This window comes from Magnolia sinica, chromosome 17 (assembly GCF_029962835.1).
Source record: "Magnolia sinica isolate HGM2019 chromosome 17, MsV1, whole genome shotgun sequence".
In the NCBI taxonomy this organism is placed as follows: Eukaryota; Viridiplantae; Streptophyta; class Magnoliopsida; order Magnoliales; family Magnoliaceae; genus Magnolia; species Magnolia sinica.
This window is the reverse complement of record NC_080589.1, coordinates 69,806,024-69,833,715: the sequence shown is the minus strand read 5'-3', so window position 1 is coordinate 69,833,715 and position 27,692 is coordinate 69,806,024. Positions and strand designations below refer to the sequence as shown.

General features: G+C 41.1%; 1 protein-coding gene across 1 annotated transcript; it reads left to right on the top strand.

The window, feature by feature from the left end:
- Positions 1-25,811, top strand: LOC131231308 (subtilisin-like protease SBT5.3). Its single transcript, XM_058227458.1, has 3 exons — positions 1-594; positions 21,592-22,582; positions 24,944-25,811. The coding sequence occupies exons 1-3, from the start codon at positions 32-34 to the stop codon at positions 25,712-25,714; spliced, it is 2,325 nt and encodes a 774-aa protein (XP_058083441.1). The 5' UTR covers positions 1-31; the 3' UTR covers positions 25,715-25,811.
- Positions 25,812-27,692: the final 1,881 nt, after the last annotated feature.

The window sequence follows — 27,692 nt, the reverse complement described above, 5'->3', positions numbered from 1 at the left end:
GAGAGAGTGATTCAAGAAAGAAGAAGCAGCAATGATAGCTACAAAGCTCTTTCTTTTCCCTCTTCTGATATTTGTTTCTTCTTTCATCCAAACACCCACATTTGCAAGCAATAAGAAATCTTATGTCGTGTATTTTGGAGCCCACTCTCATGGCTCCCAACCTTCTTCCATTGACTACGAACGAGTCACGAACTCCCACTACGAGTTCTTGGCATCGTTTGTCGGGAGTAAAGAGAAGGCGAAAAATGCCATTTTCTACTCCTACACGAAGCATGTGAACGGTTTCGCCGCAAACTTAGAAGCGGAGGAAGCTGACGAGATATCAAAGCATCCGGATGTTATATCGGTTTTCAGGAACAAGATGGCGAAGCTACACACGACTCGGTCCTGGGAGTTCCTAGGGCTGGAGAAGAACGGCAAGATTCCTGAAACATCGTTGTGGCAGAAAGCGAGGTTTGGCGAAGATATAATCATTGGGAATCTTGATTCGGGGGTTTGGCCGGAATCGGAGAGCTTCAATGATGATGGAATGGGGCCCATTCCAAAGAGGTGGAAGGGATCATGTGATAGTAAGGGTGGAGTTCGTTGTAACAGGTAATTTTCTCTCTACTATTTTTTAACTATCCTTCCTAATCAATGTGGTTTTGGGGTTTATCGCAAGGGTCCTCGCTTTAATAAGGTTAAATCCCTTAAAAACATAAAAATAAAAATAAAAATAAAAACAACTCTACTGTCTCTCTCTTGTACGTTCAAGCCGTAGATGATTCCCTCACGTTCTCTCTCTCTCCCCTTTATATAGTTGTTGCTGTTTGTAGTCTGACTAGAGTCGGCGAACCGACTCTCTTTGTGATTCCCGTTCGCAGCGGGACCCCACGCGAGCCTCTGTTTCTGCGCAAGAAAACGCAAAGACTGATTGTGTTTGGAATGAAGTTGAGAGGAGGAATCTTCCCATCTTTGAAATCTGCCAGCGTGGTGAGGGTAAGAACCCCTTTCCGGATCAAATGGACGGTTTGGATCAATGATCTGGCCATGATCACAGTCAAGCAACCGGCCCACATCGGCCAGTTTTCTCGGACACAGAACCAACGCAGTTTCTGTGCTGGACTGATGGTGGGGCCCATGATCTGGTTTCGATGAACAATCCACTCCGTTAATTGTATTCCCCTAGAAATTTTGGTCGAGAATGAGGTTATTACATTCATATTAAGTGTGGCCCACCTGATCTTTCACTCCACCGTCGGCCTTCCGTTTAACTGGGTGCAATTAGATCCTTGCTGCTTCTTGAAAATTTTCCACCTAGATCTTGGTCAGTAGGCCTGTAGTACTATGATGGACAGTCAGGATCACTAATACGGTGACTGAAAGTGGGCCACACAACCTCCCAGCGGACGGCCTGTATAACTGCTGAAGAAGGAAGTTTCCTTCTTTTGAAATGAGAAAATGACCATTGTAGACAAAACCTTTTATCCAGCGGTTTTTATGAAAGAATACAAACTTATGTTACCCACTTAGACTAGCACGTGTGGACAGCAAATTTGAAGATGAAACTACCCCTCCTTATCACTTTTCACTGCTGCGTCATTTCCTCTCCCTCCCTTCCCTCGCTCCATTTTCAAAAAAACAAAAAAAGACAAAAACTCCACCACTTCATTGTTGCTTGGATCGCACCACCCTCTAGCTAGATCCCACCCTCTCTATTCATCAGCATTAGGGCGTTTTTTTTGAAAATTGTCCCTCCACGGAAGAAAGTACGCACTACAGGTATAATGTAATACATTTACCTAAACGGTGTAAATTTTTTGTGGGCCATTCAACTGTTGGATGAAGCTCGTATCTTGGTTTTCGGTTCATCCATGTAAAAATCATCCTATGAACATGATGGATTACAAGTAAAACATCATTTTCGGGCCATAACAAGGTTTCTATGGTGGAACCACTGTTTCCTGTGGTGTGATCCACTTGATATTTCGATATGCCACCATTTTGGACTGAAACCCTTACTTTAGATGGAAAAACGGATGAACGTCATGGATAGTCCACATACATTCAAGGCGGGCCCAACTTAATTAACTCAGTACTATAATAGAGTACTGAGCAAACTATAAATCCAATTTACAAGAGATTTTGGTCCATTTGACCTACTTCTCGGTTTATGATTGGTGAAATTCGCTAGGGATCCATACCCAAACCTCAAGTGTTGACACAAGGTATCTCCACTTAGTCTGCCAATTGAGTTATGGATCTGGGTGTACCCAACTCAGTTAACTCAGCACTATAAGTGTGTACTGAGCAAACTATAAATCCAAATTGTGAGAGGTATTGGTCTATTTGACCTACTTCTCGGTTCATGAGAGGTGAAATTTCCCAAGCAATTCATAAATTTGATGGAGATATCATAAAAATATGATGGGGAACTTCCATGGATTCATGTAATGTAGCAAAAAAATTTATCAACCGCTGGGTCAATTTCATTAATTGCTCGGTCAAATTCACCAAAGAGAATTTCATGTAAATCTTGGTCAATTTCATTAACGCTCGGTTAAATTCACCAAAAAGCAAATTGTTAGGCGAGGTCAATTATATTTAAAGTTCATTCCAATTCATGTTAGTCTCACCCAATTTCAAGCATGCCTCACTCAAATTCATGTTTCCCTTGCTCAATTTCTCGGTTGCCTCGTTGAATTTTTACGTTGTCTTGCTCAATTCCTAGGTTCCCTCGCTCAATTTCTAACTTCCCTCACTCAATTCCTAGGTTGCCTCGCTCAATTGATAGGTCGCCTTGCTCAATTCCTTGGTTCCCTCGGTTAATTTCTAGGTTTCCTCGCTCAATTTCTAGCTTCCCTTGCTCAATTCCTAGGTTGCTTTGCTCAATTTCTAGCTTCCCTCGCTCAAATTCTAGGTTGCCTGGCTCAATTTCTAGATTGCCTGGCTCAAATCCTAGGTTGCTTTGCTCAATTTCTAGGTTCCCTCACACAATTTGTAGCTTCCCTCGGCTCGTTCAAATCATAGGTTGCTTCACTAAATTTCTAGGTTCCCTCACTCAATTTCTAGCTTCCCTTGCTCAATTCATAGGATTCCTCGCTGAATTTCTATGCTAATTCGCTCAATTCCTAGCTTCCCTGGCTCAATCCCTACTTTGCCTCGCTCAAATCCTAGCTTCCCTCGCTCAATTCCTAAGTTCCCTTGCTGAATTTCTACGTTGCCTCGCTTAATTCACAGGTTCCCTCGCTCAATCCCTACGTTGGCTCGCTCAATTCCTAGGTTGCCTCGTTCAAATCCTAGGTTGTCTTACTCAATTTCTAGGTTCCATCACTCAATTTGAGGCTTCCTTCGCTCAAATCCTAGGTTGCCTAGCTGAATTTCTCAGTTCCCTCGCTGAATTTCTACGTTGCCTCGCTCAATTCCTAGGTTCCCTCGCTCAATTCCTATGTTGCCTCACTCAAATCCTAGGTTCCCTCGCTCAATTCCTAGGTTCTCTCACTCAATTTTTAGGTTGCCTCGCTGAATTTCTAGCTTCTCTCGCTCAATTCGTAGGTTGTCTCGCTCAATTCATAGGTTCCCTTGCTGAATTTCTAGCTTCCCTCGCTCAATTCGTTGGTTGCCTCACTGAATTTCTACGTTGCCTAGCTCAATTTCTAGCTTCCTTTGCTCAATTCCGAGGTTGCCTCGTTCAATTGATAGGTTGTTTCACTCAATTTCTAGGTTCCCTCACTCAATTTATAGCGTTCCTCGCTTAATTCCTAGGTTCCCTCTGTTGCCTCGCTTAAATCCTACATTGCCTCGCTGAATTCCTACGTTGCTTCGCTCAAATCCTAGGTTACCTCGCTCAATTCCTAGGTTCCCTCACCCAATTGCTAGGTTGCCTCGCTCAATTCCTAGGTTGCCTCACTCAATTTCTAGGTTACCTCGCTCAATTCCTAGGTTACCTCGCTCAATTCCTAGGTTGCCTCGCTGAATTCCTACCTTGCCTCGCTTAATTTCTAGGTTTTCTTGCTCAATTTCTAGCTTCCCTCGCTCAAATCCTAGGTTGTCTCGCTAAATTTTTAGGTTCCCTCGTTTAATTTCTAGCTTCACTCGCTCAATTCGTAGGATTCCTCGCTGAATTTCTACGTTGCCTTGCTCATTTCCTAGGTTCCCTCACTCAATTCCTGTATTGCCTCGCTCAAATCCTGAGTTGCCTCACTTAATTTCTAGGTTCCCTCTCACAATTTATAGCTTCCCTCGCTCAAATCCTAGGTTCCCTCGCTCAAATTCTAGCTTCCCTCGCTCAATTTCTAACTTCCCTCGCTCAATTCCTAGGTTGCCTCGCTCAAACTAGGTTTCCTCACTGAATTTCTACCTTGCCTCGCTGAATTTCTAGGTTCCCTCGCTCAATTTCTAGCTTCCCTCGCTCAAATCTTAGGTTGCCTCGTCGAATTTCTAGGCTCCCTCACTTAATTTCTAGCTTCCCTCGCTCAATTCCTAGGATTCCTCGTTGAATTTTTACGTCGCCTCGCTCATTTCCTATGTTGCCTCGCTCAAATCCTAGGTTGCCTCGCTCAATTTCTAGGTTCCCTCACATAATTTGTAGCTTCCCTAGCTCAAATCCTAGGTTGCATCGCTGAATTTCTAGGTTCCCTCGCTCAAATTCTAGCTTCCATCGCTCAATTTCTAACTTCCCTCGCTTAATTCCTAGGTTGCTTAACTCAAATCTTAGGTTCCCTCGCTCAATTTCTAGGTTCCCTCACTCAATTTCTATGTTGCCTCGCTCAATTTCTAGCTTCTCTCGCTCAATTAGTAGATTCCCTCGCTGAACTCTTACCTTGCCTCACTCAATTTCTAGGTTCCCTCGCTCAATTCCTACCTTGCCCCGCTCAATTTTCAATTTGCCTAATCAATTTCATGTTTACCCCCGCTCAATTTCTAGTTTCACCGCGAAGTGATCGAAATTGACCACGAAGTAAATGAAATTTATTTTCGACCATCGACTTGATGGAATCTTGGAAAATAACTAGGTTGGTTGGCTAAAGTAGCTTCTCCTACCCCAAAATCATATGTGGTACGTCAACTAACTAATTTTAGTTTAGAAGATATTCTTGTTAAATGAATAAAGAAAGAAATGAAAAAAAAAAGAGAAATTTTTTTTTATATGCATATATATACATATTTATATAAATATGTATTAGAGAAAAATTAGGTAGAATAAAGTTTTCCATGTAAAAAATAAAAATAAAAAGAGAAAAAAGTACATAGCATTACAGTTATGCTACGATTATAATCCGTAGCCATTGGCCCAACTTTCAACCCTAAAATCATATATGGTACGTCAAGTAACTAATTTTGGTTTAGAATATATTCTTGTTATATAAATAAAGAAATAAATGAAAAAATGGGAGAAATTTTTTTTATATGATTATATATACATATTTATATAAATATGTGTTAGAGAAAAATGTAGGTAGAATAAAATTCTCCATGTAAAAAGAATTAAAAAAAATAATAAAAATAATAAACAAGTGCACAGGATACGGCTATAGCTACGGTTATAATCCGTAGCCATAGGCCTGTCGTTTCAATCGGTGATAAATCGCGGATTCCGTGATCCATCCCCAAATCTTACCGCGAGCCACGGTGGAAAATTGGAATCCACGATTCATCACCGATTCAAACAAATGGCTACGGATTATAACCGTAGCTATAGCCATCTCCCAGCGACAACAATCTGTTTTTTTTTTTTTTTTTGCTATGGAATTTTCGTTGCTTTTGTGGGTCCCATCATGAGGTCTGTGTTATATCCAAACCGTCCATCTATTTGGCGAGCTCATATTAATGTTTGAGACGAAAAATAAGACAGATCTAACTATCAAGTGGACTACACTGCAAAAGGCAGTGGGGAATTGAACGTCTACCATTGAAACCCTTTTAAGGGTTACAGAAGTTTTGGATCATTATGAAATTTGTTTTTCCTCTTCATCCAGGCCTTTGTGACCTTATGAATAGATTGGATGGAAAATAAATGTTATGGTGGGCCCTACAAAATTTTTAACTGTGAAAATCAATTTCCCCGCTGCTCTTTGTGGTGTGGTCCAGTTGATCTTTGGATATGATTTTTTTTTTTTTGGATAATGCTCTGAAATGATCTCGAAATATGGATGAACGTTGTGGATATAATAAATACATAGTTGTGGGGCCATGTAACTTTGATCTCTTTTAAGCCGTTCATACAACTCTCAGTTGGAGGAGCGTCAGCGCTCATCTTCGCAGTGAAAAGAAGGGGTAGTTTCATCCTCAAAGTCGCTATCTGCACGTGCTAGTCTAAGTTGGTAACTTAAGTTTGTATTCCTTCATAAAAACCGCTGGATAAAAGGTTTTGTCTATAGTGGTCATTTTCTCTTTTGAAATTGCTCGGTAAAGAGTCGGTTTGACTGACTCTCTGCTGTCGTGCACGGCAAGTGAAATTGTGCACTATGCACACTCATGCATAAATGGGGTTCACTATGATGGTTTTTGGGCATCCGCACCGTCCAGACGTCTTGTCTCTTTAGATAATGGGTTGAGACAAACTTTGAAGCATATCCAGATCTTGGGTAGTCCTTAAATCACTGATATATAGTATGATCTATCCGTTGGGCCACTTACAGAGAGATCCAATGAGTGAAATTTTATATTTGGGGTTAATTTATGGTCCTCAGACAGTATATGAAGTTTCAAGCTGAACAGATGGTGAGAACCCTATGATCTTGCATCTTGGATGACTTTCGGGCCTCTTTAACCGGAATGGCTTAATTTTCTTAGATCCCTGGTATGTAAATCCATTGATCTTAATCCCTCGGGGTCCGTCTCTTGCCTTGGTCACTTCAGACCATTAATTTCATCCTTTTAGTACCCTTTTTCAGTCCAGACTCCTAAATTCACCTTGCAGTACAAACACGATTAAAATATGGCATTAAACAGTCTCATGTTCGTAAAAGCAGGTAATAACTGGGGTCTAATATGCAATATTTGACCCTCAATATCCAACACCCCCAATAATTTCATCCTATCATGATATACATATAAATCAATGTGCAATTTAATAATCAGTAGACGACACATATTTATTTGACACATGGGTCCCCTCTTTCAGCTCAAAGACAAAAAACACCCTCACATAATCATTCTACTTTCCATTTTCAATCAAAGACCACCCAGGGATGCAGATAGGGCATTATCCCTCCTGTTTTGGAGCTCGGCACAGGTTGGGGCTTTGAGTGGCCACCATGATGTATGAGTTTTATCCACACCCGTTATCCATTTTTGTCATATCATTTTAGACCATGAGTCAAATAAATGAGATAAATCCAAGACTGAAGTGACCCACAAAGTAAGAAACATTACGATTGGCCCTAAGAAGGTTTCTATTTGGGCATCATTATAATTGATGCTTCCCATAGTGTGCTCCACTTGATCCTTGTATATTCCTCATTTTTGGGCTCACGGCCTAAATTGATATGTAAAATTGATGGACGGTGTGAATAAAACCCATACGTCATGGTGAACCAGGCCCCAGCTGATGCCCAGCTCAGGACAGATGAGGGTTGTACACAAGCCTTGTCTTTTGAGTAGCAATTTGGTTGCACCTTTAGAGTAGATCTCACTTAATTTCCCATGTCCAACAAGATCCAGGCCCAAGGCCTGCCCACAACAAGGCCCAAGTTTGGTACTAGAGAGAGAGAGAGAGAGAGAGAGAGAGAGGCTTGTGTTAAGTTGGGGCTTGGAGATTTGGGTAATAAGACTCATTGCCCTAGTGGGATTTTGGCCTGCAGAATCACACAGATCTAGATCTGGGATGGCAATTCAATGGCACCAAGCACATATAAGAGAAAACACAGATTTAACGTGGAAAACCCTTGCGGGAAAAACCATGGCACAAAGCGACAAATCTCCACCGTGAAATAGAAATTACAAAGAGAAAGGACTTACCCAATTCGAATAACCCTGAATCTCACCCTTGCTACACCCTTTAGAAACCCTAAAACCCATTTAGGAACCTTTAGAACTCCTTTAGAAAGCTTTAGAATACCTTAGAATAGCCCTAGGGACCCCTATTTATAGTTTAAGAAACTTCCCTTTCGCACCCTTGCGAAACTGCCTTAAATTTACGCAGTCTGCACCAAATCCGTGAAAGAATCTGCATAACCTCGACTAGTCGAGCCGAGGCCTCGACTGGTCGAAGGGCACCCTCGACCGTTCGAGCTTGACCCTCGACTGGTCGAGCAGCTTGGACACCCAAAACCTGTGCTCGCTGAACTTCGAGTCGAGATAGCCTCGACCGATCGAGCCAGTCCCTTGACCGGTCAAGCAGAGCAGAACAATGAAGACATTAGTCTTTTGACAACAATCTCCACCATGTCTTCAATCTTCAAACGTGTAGCTCTCTGACCTCTTCTCTTATCTCTGCATCACATCATAGCTTCTCGTATACAGTCCGTCCTTCTTTTACGCCATCGCTAAGCCCAGAGAAGTTTCATAGAACTTGAACTTCTCTACAGGAACAATTTATGTGAGTATGTTTACTTGATCAAAATCCGCGTGCTCAACTACCTTTGCTCATATCTTCTCAAAAGGAAAGACGTAGTCTTCTTACCATCTCACCGCTACCTAATATTGCTTGCCAGAGTACTTGCTCACAACACTGATAGCTTGTGAAAACAACCGGTCTAACCCAGACTATGGCATACACTGCCAACCGCATTTGAATAAGGCTCATGAGATATCCTGCTTTTCCTCATTTGTTTTGGGACATGTCCTGAGGAAAACTTGAGGAGAAACATGTAGGGAACGCTCTCCGGCTTTTCCTGACCCATCACATCCTTAATCAATACCTACACACAAGGTATTCCTCCTGTGATTACCAAAGCCTACTCCTTTAGTCTCAATGCCGAGAACCATCTTTGCAGCCCCCCGATCCTTCATCCTGAATGTCTCACTTAACCGAGTCTTCAGTATATTGATTTCAGACATGTCACAATTGGCGATCTATATGTCATCAATTCCTGACTCACCATGAAGGAATCAAACCACTGCCTAGGCGACAGGTCGAACCACAACCTCCTACAAAGTCTTTTCTCAGCCTCTTTAACTTCGAACCGCTCTGGTTGCTTCATGTAGATCTGCTTTTCACTTTCCCTTACAGAAGTGCAGACTTTACATTCATCCTTCCAGCTCAAGATCACATTGGCCAACCAGCGCTAATCACGGATCTAATAGACACCTGCTATACCGTCGGTGCGAATATCTCTGAGAAGCCGATCCCTTCTCTCTGAGCATAACCCTTCACTACCAACCTCGCCCTGTATCTATGTTGTATCCTCCTGAAGATCCACCTACATCCAGCTGCTCTCCGGCCCACTAAAAGCTCCACTCGCTCCCATATGTCGGTCTGGTACAACGAATCCATCATATCGTCCATAGTCACCTTCCACTTCTCAGCACCAGGCTCACCTAGAGCCATCAGAATAGAAGGCGGATCCTCCTGCGATATTGGAGTCGTCCATGTACCTCACCGATATCTTGTGATCATGTCGTGTGATTCTTCTCATAGATGCCTGCTCCACCTACTTTGTACCCTTGTCCGCACGTCTCAGCCTTCCTGCCATGCCCGCTCATATGGCCCCATTTGTTAAATCTGAAGTCTAAAGCTTGAATCTGAAAGCTGAAGCCTGAATCTGAAATCTGAAGTCAAAAAACATGTTTGGTAACTATAGCTGAAGTTTAAAAATTAAGTACTGAATTTGAAACAATCTGTTTGTTAACAAACATCTGAAATATCTGAAATATGTTAATTTGACACATTTGCCCCTATCTATCTCCTGTTTGGAAATGTTTTACATTATAAATAAATTATTTTTTATTAAATAAAAATAAAATTATTCTATTTAATTCAAATAAATTATAAAGTACTTAATAGAAAATTAAAATATCATTATTCATAAAAATAGATTTAAAAAAATTAATGATTTGCATGTATAAGTGCGACGGCAATTTCTTCTCGCATATTGGACATAATAGTTTGTTCAAAGTTTCCAAATACTCCTTCTACTTCAGGCATATCATTCTCTGATTCAATATTCATCTCCGAAGGAACATTTTCATCATTGTATTGTTGGAAGAGTGGATCGGAGATGGATTCTTTTCTGATGTAGTTGTGTAGTGTCATGCATGCAATAACTATGTCTCTTTGTGTTGGGAAGGAATATGGTGTCATCTGCTTCAAAATTGCAAAACGGGCCTTCAACACGCCAAAAGACCTTTCGATTACATTCCGTAACTTTGCATGCATATGATTAAAAACTTCTTTACTAGTAGGCCGCCCACCACTACGAAAGTCACCCAACCAATACCGAACATTACATGCCATCCATACCGTTCATAACGTCATTCCTACTGGAATGAACTGAAAACACAAATATTAGCATGATTCAAAACTTCAGTGGCCCCACAAATATTTAAATTGTGGACGTTTAATTATCACGTTTTCGGCCCACTTGAGCATTGGATACGATTCATCTTTGGCCTCATGTCCTAAAATGAACTCACAAAATGGATGGACGGTGAGGATTTCTCACAAACATCCCAGTGGCCCCACCTACTATCCCAGCGTGGAAACTTCCCGCGAAAGGCTTTCGGCAGGAAATCTGCGTCTAAGACGGAAACGGATTGGCTACTCCCCCAGCCACTAGCCCGGTCGCTGATGGTTGGTGCTCTGTTAGCCCTCAATGACGTATGTGTTTCATCCATTCCGTTCATCCATTTTTACCGATCATTTTAGTGCTTCACTCCAAAAATTAGAGGGATATAAATCTCAGGTGGACCACACCATAGGAAAACAATAATGATTGGATATGCACCATTAAAATCCTCATAAGGCCCACTGTACTGTTTATTTGACATCCAATCTTTTGATTAGGTCATACAGGCCCAGATGAAGGGAAAAAACAAAGGTCAGCTTGATCCAAAACTTTTATGGCCCCCAAAAGGTTTTGAATGGTCGACGCTCATTTAACATTGTTTCCTGTAATGTGGCCCACTTGAGATTTTGATATACCTAATTTTTTGTCCCATACCATGAAATGATCTGAAAAAATATATGGATGGCATGGATGAAACACATACATCATGGTAGGGCCCACAGAGCACAGAGCAACGACCATTAGCTGGTGGTAGTGGGAGTAGCCAATCCGTTCATGTCCCAAATGGACGCGGATTTCCTAAAGTTACCGCGTAATAATACTGGTTGGGGTCCACTGCAATGTATGTGATAAATCCATTCCGTCCATACGTTTTGAGAGATCAATTTAGTTCGTGATACCGAAAATGAGATGGATGAAAAACTCACGTGGTTCACACAAGAGGAAAATTTGGGGAAAGAAATTCCTACCGTTGAAACCTTCCTAGGCTCCACCTTGATGTTTATATGCTATCCAAACCATTTATAGAGTCATTCCCAATGGAATGAATTGAAAACACCAAAAATATAGCCTGATACAAAACTTTTATAGCCATAAGAATGCTTCTACAGTTCTTACTAAATTCCCACTGTTTTCTCTCGTGTGGCCCACTTGAGTGTTGTATACACCTAATTTTCTGTTTCACGTCCTAAATTGATCTCCCAAAACAGATGGACGGAATGGATTTATCACATACATTACAGTGGACCCCACCCAGCATCCTTGCGAAGGAACTTCCTTCGAAAGGCTTTCGCAGGAAATCCACGTCCATCCCAGACGAGCGCCGAGTTGTACGAACGGTTCAAAGAGATCAAAGTTACACGGGCCCTACAATAATGTATTTATTATATCCACACCCTTCATCAAATTTTCGAGATAATTTTAGAGCATTATCCAAAAAATGAATCATATCCAAAACTCAAATGGACCACACCAAAAATAGCAGCGGGATAATGATTTTCACTATTAAAAAATTCACAGGTCCCACTTTAACGTTTATTTTCCATTTAATCTATTCATAAGGTCAAAAATATTTGGATGAAGAGAAAAAATAAATTTATATTAATCTGAAACTTCTGTGACCCCAAAAGGGTTTCAATGGTAGATGTTCAATCCCCCGCTGCTTTTTGCAGTGTGGTCCAGTTTTTCTTTAGATCTGTCTTATTTTTTGGCTCAAGCCTTACGACGAGTTCAAAAAATGGATGGACGGTTTGGATATAACAAATACGTCATGATGGGACCCACAAAACTTGCTGACGTCATTCTGTTTCCCAATCCATCCCAAGCTCCCAGAGCCCATCCGCTTTGAACGCAGATGGCGTCCTACCCCCGCTCGGACGGTCCAGGGAGAGATCTATAGGGCACACCATGATGTAAGTGTTTTATCTAAGCCGTTTATTGTTTTCTAATATTATTTTAATATATGATATAAAAGATGAAGTAGGTCCACAGCTTCAGTGAGCCACACCAAAGGATGTTGTAATGATAATGACATCCATCATTGAAACCTTTCTAAGGGCCACTGTGATGTTTTTTTTACCATCCAACCTATTCATTAGGTCATGTAGACGTGAATGAAGTGAAAACGCAAATATCAACTTGATCTGGAACTTCTCCAGCTCTCAAGAAGTTTTTAACGGTGGACGTTCAATCCCCACCTTGTGGTCCAATTAATCATTAGACCTACTTCTTTTATTGGATCACACCTTAAATTATTTGAAAAAGTTGATGGACAGTGTGGATCAAACACATAAATCATGATGGGGGATAAAGAAGTTTCACAGGTTAAAGGTTAATTTTGTATTGCGCAAACAATTTAAAAGAAAAAATTGTCATATTAACTTGAAAAGGGGCACTTTTGTAAGCAAAAATTTTTGTTTAATGAAAAATCATGGAGCGCATGTCACGTTCACCATTAAGCCAGACTCCTATCACGGAAAGAATTTAGTGAAAAACCACTTAGCGCTTACCATCTTCCGTGTTAACAACGCATTAACAAACACCACTAAACATGAAAAAATTTTCCAATTCCGCATTAAGTGCATAAATTCAGCGTTAACAAACACAGCCTTAGAGCCCCATCTTCATGTAGTTGAAGGGTCTAACCATACAAAATCGAACTGAACTTCCTTTGATATAGTTTTCAAGAGATGAAAGTTATATGAATTAGAATGGATTTCATCACCAAACTATGCCCAGGAGACAAAGTAAACAACATAATTAAACTAATTACCAACCAATCAATAATGTATGACGGTTAGAAAGGGTACCATCATCCGACCATGCCCAGGAGACGATGGTGAACAACATGGCTTCCTGACGTCATAAACCAAAAAAAAAGAAAAAAAAAGGAACACGCTCAAAGCTATCGCAGACCCATTGTAATTTTAGTCATAACAGATCATTAAAAACTAAAAACATTCCCTTAATTAAACTAAAATCAACATCAGTACAATCTAAACGAAAGGCACAAGCAAAAAGTCTCCCATCGCGCTACAAGCTTCACCTCTTAGCCCTAGCTAAGAGGTTTAGCCACACATATACATGATGACACTAAATCCCTTAAAAACATAAAATTAAAATTAAAATTAAAAACAAACTCTACTTACTCTCTCTCTTGTACGTTCAAGCCGTAGATGATTTCCGCACGTTCTCTCTCTCTCCTTTATATAGTTGTTGTTGTTTGTAGTCTGACTAGAGTCGGCAAACCGACTCTCTTTGTGATTCCCGTTCGCAGCGGGACCCCACGCGAGCCTCTGTTTCTACGCAAGAAAACGCAGAGACTGATTGCGTTTGGAATGAATTTGAGAGGAGGAATCTTCCCATCTTTGAAATCTGCCAGCGTGGTGAGGGTAATAACCCCTTGCCAGATCAAATGGACGGTTTGAATCAATGATCCGACCATGATCACAGTCAAGCAACCGGCCCACATCGGCCAATTTTCTCGGACGCAGAACCAATGCAGTTTCTGCGCTGGACTGATGGTTGGGCCCATGATCTGGTTTCTTTGAATAATCCACTCCGTTAATTGCATTCCCCTCGAAATTTCGGTCTAGAATGGCGTGATTCCATTCATATTAAATGTGTCCCATCTGATCTTTCACTCGACCGTCAGCCTTTCATTTAACTGGGTGCAATTAGATCCTCGTTGCTTCTTGGAAATTTTCCACCTGAGACTTGGTCAGTTGGCCTGTAGGACTATTATGGACAGTCAGGATCACTATTACGGTGACTGCAAGTGGGCCACACAACCTCCCAGCGGACGGCCTGCGTAACTGCTGAAGAAGGAAGTTTCCTTCTTTTGAAATTGCTCGGTCAAGAGTCGGTTTGACTGACTCTCTGCTCCCGTGCACGGCGAGTGATATTGTGCACTATACACACTCATGCATAAATGGGGTCTAGTATGAGGGTTATGGGGAATCCGTACCGTCCAGACACCTTGTCTCTTCAGATAATGGGTTGAGACAAACTTTGAAGCATATCCAGATCTCGGGTGGGCCTTAAATCACTGATATGTAGTATGATCTGTCCGTTGGGCCACTTTCAGAGAGATCCAAAGGCTGAAATTTGATATTTGCGGTTACTTTATTGTCCTCAGACCATATATGAAGCTTCAAGCTGAATGGTAGGTGGAAAACCTGTGATCTTGCATCTTGGATGACTTTCGGCCCTCTTTAACCGGAATGGCTTGATTTTCTTGGATCCCTGGTGTGTAAATCTGTCGATCTTGGTCCCTTGGGGTCCGTCCCTTGCCTTGGTGACTTCAGAGAGTTAATTCCATACTTTTAGTACCTTTTTTCAGTCCAGGCTCCTAAATTCACATTGCAACACAAACACGATTAAAATATGGCATTAAACAGTCTCATGTTCGTAAAAGCAGGTAATAACTAGCAATATTCGACCCTCAACATCCAACACCCCCAATAATTTCATCCTATCATGATATACATATAAACCAATGTGCAATTTAATAATCAGTAGACGACACATTTATTTGACACATGGGTCCCCTCTTTCAGCTCAAAGACAAAAAAACACCCTCACATAATCATTCTGCTTTCCATTTTCAATCAAAGACCACCCAGGGATGCAGATAGGGCATTACCCCTCCTGTTTTGGAGCTCGGCACAAGTTGGGGCTTTGAGTGGCCATCGTGATGTATGAATTTATCCACACCCTTTATCCATTTTTTTCATATCATTTTAGACCATGAGTCAAATAAATGAGACAGATCCAAGACTGAAGTGACCCACAAAGTAATAAACATTACGATTGGCCCTAAGAAGGTTTCTATTTGGGCATCATTATAATTAATGCTTCCCATAGTGTGCTCCACTTGATCCTTGTATATTCCTCATTTTTGGGCTCACGGCCTGAATTGATATGTAAAATGGATGTACGGTGTGAATAAAACCCATACATCATGGTGAACCAGGCCCCAGCTGATGCCCAGCTCAGGACAGGTGAGGGTTATACACAAGCCTTGTCTTTTGAGTAGCAATTTGGTTGCACCTTTAGAGTAGATCTTACTTAATTTCCCATGTCCAACAAGATCCAGGCCCAAGGCCTGCCCACAACAAGGCCCAAGTTTAGTATTAAAGAGAGAGAGAGAGAGAGAGAGAGAGAGAGAGAGAGAGGCTTGTGTTAAGTTGGGGCTTGGAGATTTGGGTAATAAGACTCATTACCCTGTTGGGATTTTGGCCTGCGAAATCACACAGATCTAGATCTAGGATAGCAATTTAATGGCACCAAGCACATATAAGAGAAAACACAGATTTAACGTGGAAAACCCTTGTGGGAAAAACCCACAGCACAAAGCGACAGATCTCCATTATGAAATAGAAATTATAAAGAGAGAGGACTTACCCGATTCGAACAACCTCTAATCTCACCCTTGCCACACCCTTTAGAAACCTTAAAACCCATTTAGGAACCTTTAGAACTCCTTTAAAAAGCCTTAAAATACCTTAAAATAGCCCTAGGGACCCCTATTTATAGTTTAAGAAACTTCCCTTTCGCACCCTTGCGAAACCGCCTCAAATTTACGCAGTCCGCTCCAAATTCGTGCAAGAATTTGCTTAACCTCAACTAGTCGAGCCGAGGCCTCTACTGGTCAAAGGGCACCCTCGACCGTTCGAGCCTAACCTCGACTAGTCGAGCAGCTCGGACACCCAAAACCTGTGCTCGCTGGACTTCGAGTCGAGATGGCCTCAACCAGTCGAGCCAGTCCCTCGATCGGTCGAGCAGAGCAGAACAATGAAGACATTAGTCTTTTGACAACAATCTCCACCATGTCTTCAATATTCAAACGTGTAGCTCTCTGACCTTTTCTCTTATCTTTGCTTCACATCATAGCTTCTCGTGCACAGTCCGTCCTTCTTTTACGCCATTGCCAAGCCCAGAGAAGTTTCATAGAACTTGAACTTCTCTGCAGGAACAATCTTGGTGAGCATATTTGCCGGATCAAAATCCACGTGCTCAACCGCCTTTGCTCCTGTCTTCTCAAAAGAAAAGACGTAGTCTTCTTACCATCTCAACGCTACCCAATATTACTTGACAGAGTACTTGCTCACAACACTGATAGCCTGTGAAACAACTGGTCTAACCCAGACCATGGCATACACTGCCAACCACATTCGAATAAGGCTCATGAGATATCCTACTTTTTCTCATCTGTTTTGAGATATGTCCTGAGGAAAACTTGAAGAGAGACATGTAGGGAACGCTCTCCAACTTTACCTGGCCCATCACATCCTTAATCTACACACAAGGTATTCTTCCTGTGATTACCAAAGCCTACTCCTTTAGTCTCAATGCCGAGAACCATCTTTGCAGCCCCCCCATCCTTCATCCTAAATATCCCACTTAACTAAGTCTTTAGTACATTGATTTCAGACATGTCATAATTGGCGATCTATATGTCATCAATTCCTGACTCACCATGAAGGAATCAAACCACTGCCTAGGCGACAGGTCGAATCACGACCTCCTGCAAAGTCTTTTCTCAGCCTCTTTAACTTCGAATCGCTCTGGTTGCTTCATGTAGATATGTTTTTCACTTTTCCTTGTAGAAGTGTAGACTTCACATTCATCCTTCCAGCTCAAGATCACATTGGCCAACCAGCGCCAATCACAGATCTAATAGACACCTGCTATACCATCGATGTGAATATCTCTGAGAAGCCGATCCCTTCTCTTTGAGCATAACCCTTCACTACCAACCTCGCACTGTATCTATATTGTATCCTCCTGAAGATCCACCTACATCCAGCTACTCTCCGGCCCACTTGAAGCTCCACTCGCTCCCATATGTCGGTCTGGTACAACGAATCCATCATATCACCCATAGTCACCTTTCACTTCTCAGCACCAGGCTCACCTAGAGTCATTAGAATAGAAGACAAATCCTCCTGCGATATTTGAGTCGTCTATGTACCTCGTTGATATCATGCAATCATGCCGTGTGATTCTTCTCATAGGTGGCTGCTCCACCTGCTCTGTATCCCTGTCGCGCGTCTCAGCCTTCTTGCCCTGCCTGCTCATGTGGCCATGCCCAACATGCCATACACGTGCAGAGGTGGCATGCGCTACATCCACTGCAGCTCCACCTGTTGAAGTGCTCCCGATCAACCTGTACATGTTACCGAGTCATTGCGCTTTCATGATAACTCGTGCCCCCTTAAATACTTTAAGAGCACCATCAATATTTATGTACTTGCATCCTTTTGCCTCAAGTACACCAAGAGAAATTAGATTCTGCTTCAAATCAGGAATGTGCCTGACATCGGTCAAGGTACGCTCCACCCCATCAAACATCTTGATGCGCATCGTACCAACAGCCACAATATTACAGGCAAAGCCATTGCTCATAAACACCTGTCCACCATCGCACTCCCTGTAGCTGGTGAACCAACTCCGATAAGGAGTCATGTGAAAAGATGCCCCTGTGTCTAACATCTACTCGTCCTTACGATCATCGTATGAACGCCTGATAGTAGACACAAACAAAACATTACCATCACATCCACTCGATCTATCTGACATGGTAGCATTGGCCTCCTTGTACAAAGCCTCAGAATCTTCTCTATTCGATTTAGGATTTTCATAATCCTTCTTCACATGTCCTTCCTTCCCACAATTCCAGCACTTACCTTTCCTTTGCCCTTGCCCTTGGATTTGGATCCAGAAATTGAAGAACCCGTACCTTGTTCAGAATTTTTATCCCTTGTAAACAGTGCATCAGAAGATGTCCCCATGTCATCGTTTAGCTTTCTCATAGCCTTCCCTTGAAGGGCTGAGATAACGGTGTCGACACTCAAGGTTTTATTCGTGCTGCACATAGTGTCCTTGAATTACTCATACAACGCCGAGAGAGAATTCAGCAACATACATGCTTGTTCTTCATCTTTCATTACTTCCTCCATATCTAGCAATTTGTAAACTAATTTATTAAAGTTGCTGATGTGAGCCTCTAGATATTCACCCTCTACCATCTTGAAGTTATACCACTGCCGCTTCAAGTGGAGGCAATTTTCAGAGAATTTTTCGCATAGACATCCTTGAACTTCGCCCATAACTTAGCCGCAATTTTCTCTCTCATGACGTTATAGAGAACCTCATCCATGAGACATAAACGGATCAATGATAAAGCCTTCTTATCAAGAGTATTCCATTCATCATCAGTCATAGTAGACTTTCGCTCCTCAAGAGCACCATCTTCGCCTTGCTTGATTAAGGAACTCATCATCTTGATTTTCTATAACTCAAAATTATTTTTCCCTGAGTACTTCTCAATCTCATACCTAGTGCTTCCCATTATTATTAATCTCTCATATTCAGATTTGTGCCACAACGATTGCTTTGATACCACTTATTAGGATTTTGGCCTGGGGAATCACACAGATCTGGATCTAGGATAACAATTTAATGGCACCAAGCACATATAAGAGAAAACACAGATTTAACATGGAAAACTCTTGTGGGAAAAAACCACGGCACAAAGTGACAAATCTCCACTATGAAATAGAAATTATAAAGAGAGAGGACTTACCCGATTCAAACAACCTCAAATCTCACCCTTACTACACCCTTTAGAAACCCTAAAATCCTTTTAGGAACCCTTAAAACTCCTTTAGAAAGCCTTAAAATACCTTAGAATAGCCCTAATGATCCATATTTATAGTTTAAGAAACTCCCCTTTCGCACCCTTACGAAACCGCCTCAAATTTACGCAGTTCGCACCAAATCCGCGCAAGAATCTGCATAACCTTGACTAGTCGAGCCGAGGCCTCGACTGGTCGAAGGGCACCCTCTACCGGTCAAGCCTAACCCTCGACTGGTCAAGTAACTCGGACACCCAAAACCTGTACTCGCTGGACTTCGAGTTGAGATGGCCTCGAACAAAGCAAAATGTTGAAGACATCAAACATTGAAGACATCAGTCTTCTGACAACATGCCCGTTGTTCAAAATGTTGATAAACCCAACCATCGCTTCCTAGAAAAAAAAAAATTAATGATGTTGCCCTCAATTCAATCAATCAAATTCACTCGTTCGATCGAAGGTCAGGATTGAAAGTATGTGTGTAGTTGAGCAGCGTGTCAGAGTTTACTCAACTCAAAGGTATTGACTAAGTTGGTCGGTATGTTTACATCGAGATGAATAAATTAGATATGGAACAAATTCCTAGGTCCACTCAATCACCACTTGGTTTAGACGTGCACTGTACTCAGGTGATTTGACCAAGGAGGTTATGCATCACAAATGAGTTTTTTTTTTTTTTTTTTTGCAATGCACGATGGATCATGAAGTATTAAGGAGATTTTATCTCACCACTTCTTTCCTGTGATATTTTTCAATCAAAATATAAGATTCACATGTAAAAAGAGGATAAAGACTAGCCTTAAATGATCAATCTCCATTAATATATTGGCCATGTTATAATCGTTGTGTCATGCACTCTTAATATTAACATGAAAAGAAAAGAAAAGAAAGATAAATACCCAATACACCTATCAGAACTAGCGACTAAGGCTAATGATTAGTTAGATATGATGAAATTATGAACAACTTAATCGAAGGTCTGACGAACATAGGGATCTAGTAGCTTAAAGTTGCAAATATTTAATCTACTCATATGATAAACAAATTGTAGTGGGAGCCACTAGGCAGTACCGAACTAAGCTAGGAAAAGTAAAATAGAAATAAATGTAAAGTAGACATGTAAATTAATGCATTTGGTATAGGGCCCGAGCTCTTTTTGGGATGTTGATTTTATAACTTAGGCAATGGAAGCCCATGGCTTGGCCTTAAGATCCTTCTAGATTCTTTGCATGGGCTTTCCAAGCATGTAATTTTTCTTACCAAATCCGAAGGATCTCGACTATGATGGTCTTTGAAACGTTAGATCCTTACTCTTGCTCCGGTGGTAGACTCTTAGGAGTTTCAACACCAGGAAAGGGTCCTAAGTATCCATAGGTGGTGAAATCTCATTATTGCATGAGTGCGTACGTGTAAAAAAAAAAAAAAAAAAGGTATTCCAAATGTTAGTGGTGGCTGAATCTCATATTTCAACACGAACTTATTGGATTAATCAAGGGACAGAGTCTCTCCCAAACAGCGCTTCCTAATAAACTCTAGCACCGATGACCCTCATTAGCCTCTCATAGAGAATATTTATATTCATACATTTAAATTTTTTTTAAAAAAAATATTCTCACAAATAACCTATTCTTTAAACGAGGTTTAAGATCAATGGCAACTGTGATGGCACGACTACGTGATGTCTCGTAGCTCTCATGCAGATTATTTTCTGGAAGCGGATTAGCGGTGTATCTCACACCAGCTATATAGCTGCTGTAGGCACGTGTTGTGCGAAGACGAGCACTGACGCTCCTCGAGCTCCAAGTTTTAGTAACGGTTCAAAGGAGATCAAAGTTACATGGCCCCACAATGATATATTTATTATATCTACACTGTTTATTTTTTTTAGAGATCATTTTAGAGCATTATTCAAAAAATAGATCATATCCAAAGATCATCTGGACCACACCATTAATAGCAGCGGAGATAATGATTTTCACTGTTAAAAAATTTGTAGGGCCCACCATAACATTTATTTTACATCCAATCTGTTCATAAGGTCACAAGTACAACAAATTTCATATTGATCCAAAACTTCTGTGACCCAAAAAGAGTTTCAATGGTAGAGGTATAATCTCCCACTAGTTTTTGCAGTGTGGTATAGTTGATAGTTATATCTGTCTTATTTTTTGTCTCAAGCCTTAAAACAAGCTCGCCAAATGGATAAAAAGTTTGGATATAACACATACCTTATGATCAAACCCACCTAACTCGCTGACGTCAATACAGCAGTTCTTCGACCGTGTCATATACCAAGAATATTCTATCCATAGAAAAAGTAAACCACGCTATGATTTTCACATGGTACTTAAATAAGGCCCATCTACTCATTTGGGTTGCCACACGAGTACGGTCCAATACCATCTGCCGTCCAGATCATCTTCAAGGACATTTTACACATGTAATACGTTTATGAAAAAGAATGTATCTTAAATTATGATACAGCCACTGTATCTGACCGTTCTGACTGATTGATTCCCTAGGAAGCTGATCGGAGCGAGATACTTTAAGAAAGGATATGAGGCCGAACGTGGCCAAATCGACGCCACACTCTCGGCACGTGACACCAATGGCCATGGGACCCACACTCTCTCAACGGCTGGCGGTCGCTCCGTTCCCGTAGCAAACGTCTTTGGTTATGGAAACGGCACAGCAAAAGGCGGATCACCCAATGCCCGTGTGGCCGCATACAAAGTCTGCTGGGAGGGGTGCTCTGACGCGGACATCCTCGCAGGCTTTGACGCAGCAATCAGCGATGGCGTCGATGTGTTATCCGTCTCCCTTGGTGCTGATGATTCAGCTGTTGAATACTCAGCTGATGAATACTTTCAAAGTGGCATCACGATTGGATCCTTCCATGCTGTCATAAATGGTATCACAGTCATCTGCTCGGCTGGGAACTCGGGCCCCACGAGTGGTACAGTTGACAATGTAGCCCCTTGGATCATAACTGTGGGGGCCAGTACAATGGACAGGGAATTCCCATCATACGTCCAGCTTGGCAATAACAAGCGCATCAAGGGACAGAGCCTCTCACAAACAGCCCTTCCACCCAACAAATCATATCCATTGATTATATCCCGCGATGCTAAATCTGCCAAATCAACGGTTGACAATGCCACCTTCTGTCTACCTGGTTCACTCAATCCTAAGAAGGTAACAGGAAAGATTGTTGCCTGTAATGTTGGAGTAATCGAAAGTGCGGAACAGGGCGATGTAGTTAAAAGGGCAGGAGGTGCTGGTGCCATCGTTATGAATGTGCCGATTAGCGATGCCCAGGCCCGGCCTCATCTCCTCCCGGCTACTGATATCGCCTGGGATGGGACTCTTGCATTACTAGCCTACATTGGATCCACTCCATCGCCGACAGCTTACATTACCCGACCCACAACTCAGCTCGGAACTAAGCCCGCTCCCATTATGGCTGCATTCTCATCACGGGGGCCCAATCGAATCATACCGGAGATCCTCAAGGTACGTACTAAAGTGCTATGAATGTGGTCTAGTTTCTTAGATACTCAGTTCAAAATCTCACTAAATCGGTCGACTTGGCCTACTTTCAAGTCCTCCCAATGAGATTTAGAACTATGGGCTGGATTAGTTGAAAATCACATTTGGAAAAATGAACAAAAAACAATTTGGTCAAGTCTTCCCATGATTAGCTTATCTTACTTTCCATCTATTTAATAAATAATAAATAAGCATATTGGGTTAACAACGCACTTATCAACTAGAAAGTAGAAAAATATATTTGGTTTTCAATATTATAAGTATTTATCACACAGGTTCGTTTGGCCCCCTCGACACTTCCACCATTCATCATATGGGGCCAACCTTTGACGTAGACCATTCATTGCGTGGCACCATCTTTAGTGTGGGTCGTCCATCATGCAGCGCTGACCTTGAATCTAGAGCATTCATCACTAGGGGCAACCTTTAATGCGCACCATCAATTACGTAGGGTGCACCTTTGATGTTGGTCTTCCATCATGTGGGGCCCACCATAAATGTTATTGTCCATCATGTGGAATCCAACTTCAATATTCACCACCCATCATGTGGTGTGGGCCTCACCTCCGATGTGGGACGTCCATGATGGATATAAGTTACTCATCATTAAGGCCAACCTTTAATGTGGACTCTCCAACATGTAGGTTTGATGCCAATCATCCATCATATGTGGGGGCCCTCATTGTTAATTGCCCATCACTTGGAGCCCAACTTTGATATGGCTTGTCCATCATGTAGACCCACTTTCAATGTGTGGTGCCCATCATGCAAAGCACGCCTTGGATGTGGGTCATTCATCATTAGGGGCCAACCTTTGATGTGGATTGGGAAGAGGATTGGCTGGTGTACCACACACCAGATAGATAGCCGGTGTATTAATGTCAGCAAGTTTTGTAGGTCCCATTATGAGGTATGTGTTATATCCAAACCGTTCATCCATTCGGTGAGCTTGTCTTAAGGCTTGAGCCGAAAAATAAGACAGATTTATAGATAAATGGGACCACACTGCAAAAAGCAGTGGGGGATTGAACGTCTACCATTGAAACCCGTTTGAGGGTCACAGAAGTTTCAGATCAACATGAAATGTGTGTCCTGTTCATCCATGTATTTGTGACCTTATTAATAGATTAGATGGAAAATAAGCGTTATGGTGGGCCCTATGAATATTTTAACAGTGAAAATCGTTACCTCATTGCTAATTTTGGTGTGATCCATTTGAGCTTTGGATATGATTCATTTTTTGTCTAATGCTCTAAAATAATCTCAAAAAATGGATGAATGGTGTGGATATAATAAATACATCATCATGGGCCAGGCCCATGTAACTTTGATCTACTTTGAACCATTCATACAACTCGGAGCTGAGGAGCATCGGCGCTTGTCTTCGCACGACATGTATCTACACTAGCTAGCTATATAGCTGGTGTGTGGTACACCAGCCAATCCGCTTCTTGTGGACCCTCCATCATGTGGGGCCAGATTCAATGTCTATTGTCCAACGTGTGGACCTCACCATTGATGTGGAGTGTCCATCGTGTCGGTCCCACCTTGGATGTGGCCAGTCCATCATGTGGAGCCTCCTTTGATATGCCCAGTGAGAGTGGAGCATATTTCAAATTAAATAGTTAAAAGAGTGATGAACAATTGTAAACACCTTTCCTCTAGTTTTGGTGGTTCCACATGCATCCCTTTCACTGGGGATTCAATGCGACTTATCCTACATAGTCTATAAGCATGATTGGCTCAAACTGCCCCGGTTGTTGACTGAATCGAGCCAAGCTGGCCAGTCAGGGCTCGGGGACCGATCTGAGCTCACTCTAGTCTATAAGCATGATTATCTTTGAGAAATTGACTATTTTGCCCCTATCTCTTTGATATCTAATTATAGGCATGTGGACCTACCATATTGTGTAGGTTATCTAACTCAAAAGAGAGACCCCAGGAATCAAGCTGATTTGACCATCAAGCATCACACTAATTAAAATATAGAGATTTTTGGCATTTGAATTTTTATGAAGTGAACCAAAGTGGAGGGACTGGAAACATTTACACCCACAAGCAAATGAAATAAACACCTACTCAATATCAAGATACTTTTGGCATTGGGTGGCAATTTCTCTAATGGAGGAGAGTGTTTACAATTACTTCAAAAAAATAATCGCACACAAAATAAAGGAAAATTGAAATCGACCATAATTTCTTGTCAATTTTTTTTTCTACTATCGAAATAAAATCAATGTTTTTTTTTTTTTTTGTTAGCGTAAACCGTTAATTTTCCATGCCATACATTAATGTTTTTTTTTTTTTTCTATTTCTTTTCTATAGCCGGATATTACTGCACCAGGAGTCGATGTCCTTGCGGCTTATACCCAATACACTGGGCCCAGCGATCTCCCTTCTGATCCACGCCGAGTTCCCTTCAATATAATATCTGGAACGTCCATGTCATGCCCTCATATCGCTGGCATTGTCGGCCTTCTCAAGGCAGTCCACCCCAAATGGAGCCCATCAGCGATCAAATCTGCAATCATGACCACTGCACAGTCAAAAGACAATATAGGAGGGCCCATTAGAAACTCTACTTTATCTAAGGCTACCCCTTTCAGCTATGGTGCAGGACACGTGAATCCTAACCGTGCGGTGGACCCTGGCTTAGTCTATGATCTAACTATTAAGGACTACTTAAATTTCTTATGCGGCGCCATCGGATACAACAAGACTTTATTTGAGAGTTTCATTGGTGAACCCTACTCATGCAATCGGAAGTCTTTGAATCTCTTAAACTTCAATTACCCTTCAATAACCATCCCGCATCTCTCTGGCCTCACCACTGTAAGTAGGACCGTGAAGAATGTGGGCCACCCAAGTACCTACACAGCCAGGATCCTTGCTCCACCAGGAATTTCTGTATCAGTCAAGCCAATGAGCTTGAAATTTGAGAAGATTGGTGAAGAGAAGACATTTGAGGTAAGCCTGCGAGCCAAGGAAGGTGGTGTGGCTGGTGAGTACGTGTTTGGGAAGCTGATATGGTCAGATGGCAAGCACTACGTGAGAAGCCCTGTAGTTGTGAAGGTAGCAAAAGCTAAAAAGGGTTGAATTTGCTTAATGGCTTTGGATTGTACGTGGCTTTTGGTATTGTACAAGTTCATGTCTAGCATGAATTATTAAGTTAAGGAAGAAATTATCTTATCTATATTTAAGTAAAAATTTCCTTTTAAGGGGTCGTTAGACAAATGTTTTATTCTTTTTTACAAAGATCCATTGGCTATCTGGTCAACCAAAGGGAAATTGAGGCAAACCCCGACAAGATCCAAGCTTTGTTAGACATGACCTCGCCGAAGTCGACGAAAGAGATCCGGTGCCTCATTAGAAGAGTCACCGCCTGTTGACAACCCCAAGTGCAAGGTTGCACTATAATAAATACTCGGTGAGACTGAGGTCGAATCCACAGGAACTTGCCTTGTACATATTCTGAAAATAATTAGAATTAGAACTGGAATAAAATCTAGACTAGAATCTATAATAAGAGAGATTAATTGTGAATAAACTATCAATAATAAAAGTGAAATTAGAGTGCCAAGGATCCACTTGTATCTATTAAGATACCTCCTTACTTGATTTAACAAAAACAAGTGGAATCAGAGTCCTATCTTATTCAATTGGATGATAAAGCAGTTAAACCATAATCTGAACTTTCCATTGAATTAGTTCCCATATGAAGCACTATTCCATTGATCGTAGGAAATTAAACCATCCACCATGCTTAGGAGACAATCGTGGATCACAAATTTTACATATCTGACAATTACAAAACAGGATAAGAAGATATCAAAAGCGTTCTAAGCATCTATTGTAATTGAAGTCATAATAAACCATAGAAAATAGAAAATATTCTTTCACTCAAACTATAAATCAATAGAAGTTTCATATAAATGTGAATCAAAGTAAGATAATTATCTAAACAAACTACAAGTTTCACCTCTTAGTTCTAGGTAAGATGTTTAGCTAATCAAAGACATAATTGAAATTAAAACTATTAAACAAAATATAAAAACTAACTAGAAGAAGAAGATAGGGGAAGAAGGAAGAACTCCTTGAAGTTCTCCAACAACTTGTTCCACTCTTCTAACTATAATTCGTGCTTAAAAACTCCTAAAAGACCCATATTTATAAGCATTGCTTAGACCGACTTTGAAACCGCCTCAATCTTGCATAAAAAATTACACTTCGGTCGGACCCAATTAAGGCTGAAATCTCACTTTCTCGTTGGACTATTCTGCGCAATTTCGGTGGGACCGAAATTGAACTTCGGTGGAACTAAAGTTTGTTTTGGAATTATTTCTGGAGTTTTTATTTTAAACTCAAAATTTCGTTATATGATTTTTCTAGCCAATTTTCAGGATTCATTTTTTTCATTTCAAATATTCGATTTTCTTCATTTCTCACTTGGTTTCTTTGGATCTTTAGTATGTGAATTCTTCATTAATGACTTTCAAATATTTAAATCTTCATTTAGTAATCTTTTGAGCATAAATCTTCTCTTTAAGCGTTCTTTTCTCCATAGCTCTCAAAACCACCTCACAAGAGAAAACATGTGAAAATAGATTAATGAAGCGTATTTATGTTCCCAAAACCAATGAATAACAAGGCGGAAATATGCAATATTTGACACTCAATACACCTAGCAACTAACATTTTTCTAGTCCCGAGCAAAACATGCGTGAAGCTCAATCCTCAAGTTTCAAAACCTCTCCTGGAAAACAACCTTTTGTGCAATCAAGTATGAATGAGTAGGATTTCAAAGACGAGATAGTGAAAATTAAAAATTTAGAGCCAAATTTCATGAGTAAACAATTGAATCAAGTCTTCCTTCATTAATTAATAGTATAAGTTCATATATCAATTTCCTATTGTGCTTAGTTATTCTCAACTTACTTTCAATAGTAAATAACTATTGTTTTATAATCTTAGTAATGCACATCATTTCAAGGCAATTGGATTAACGCAGGTTCTGATTTCGAACTTATGCCATTCTTCTTCTTCTTCTTCTTTTATATCGATGACCCCTTTTTAT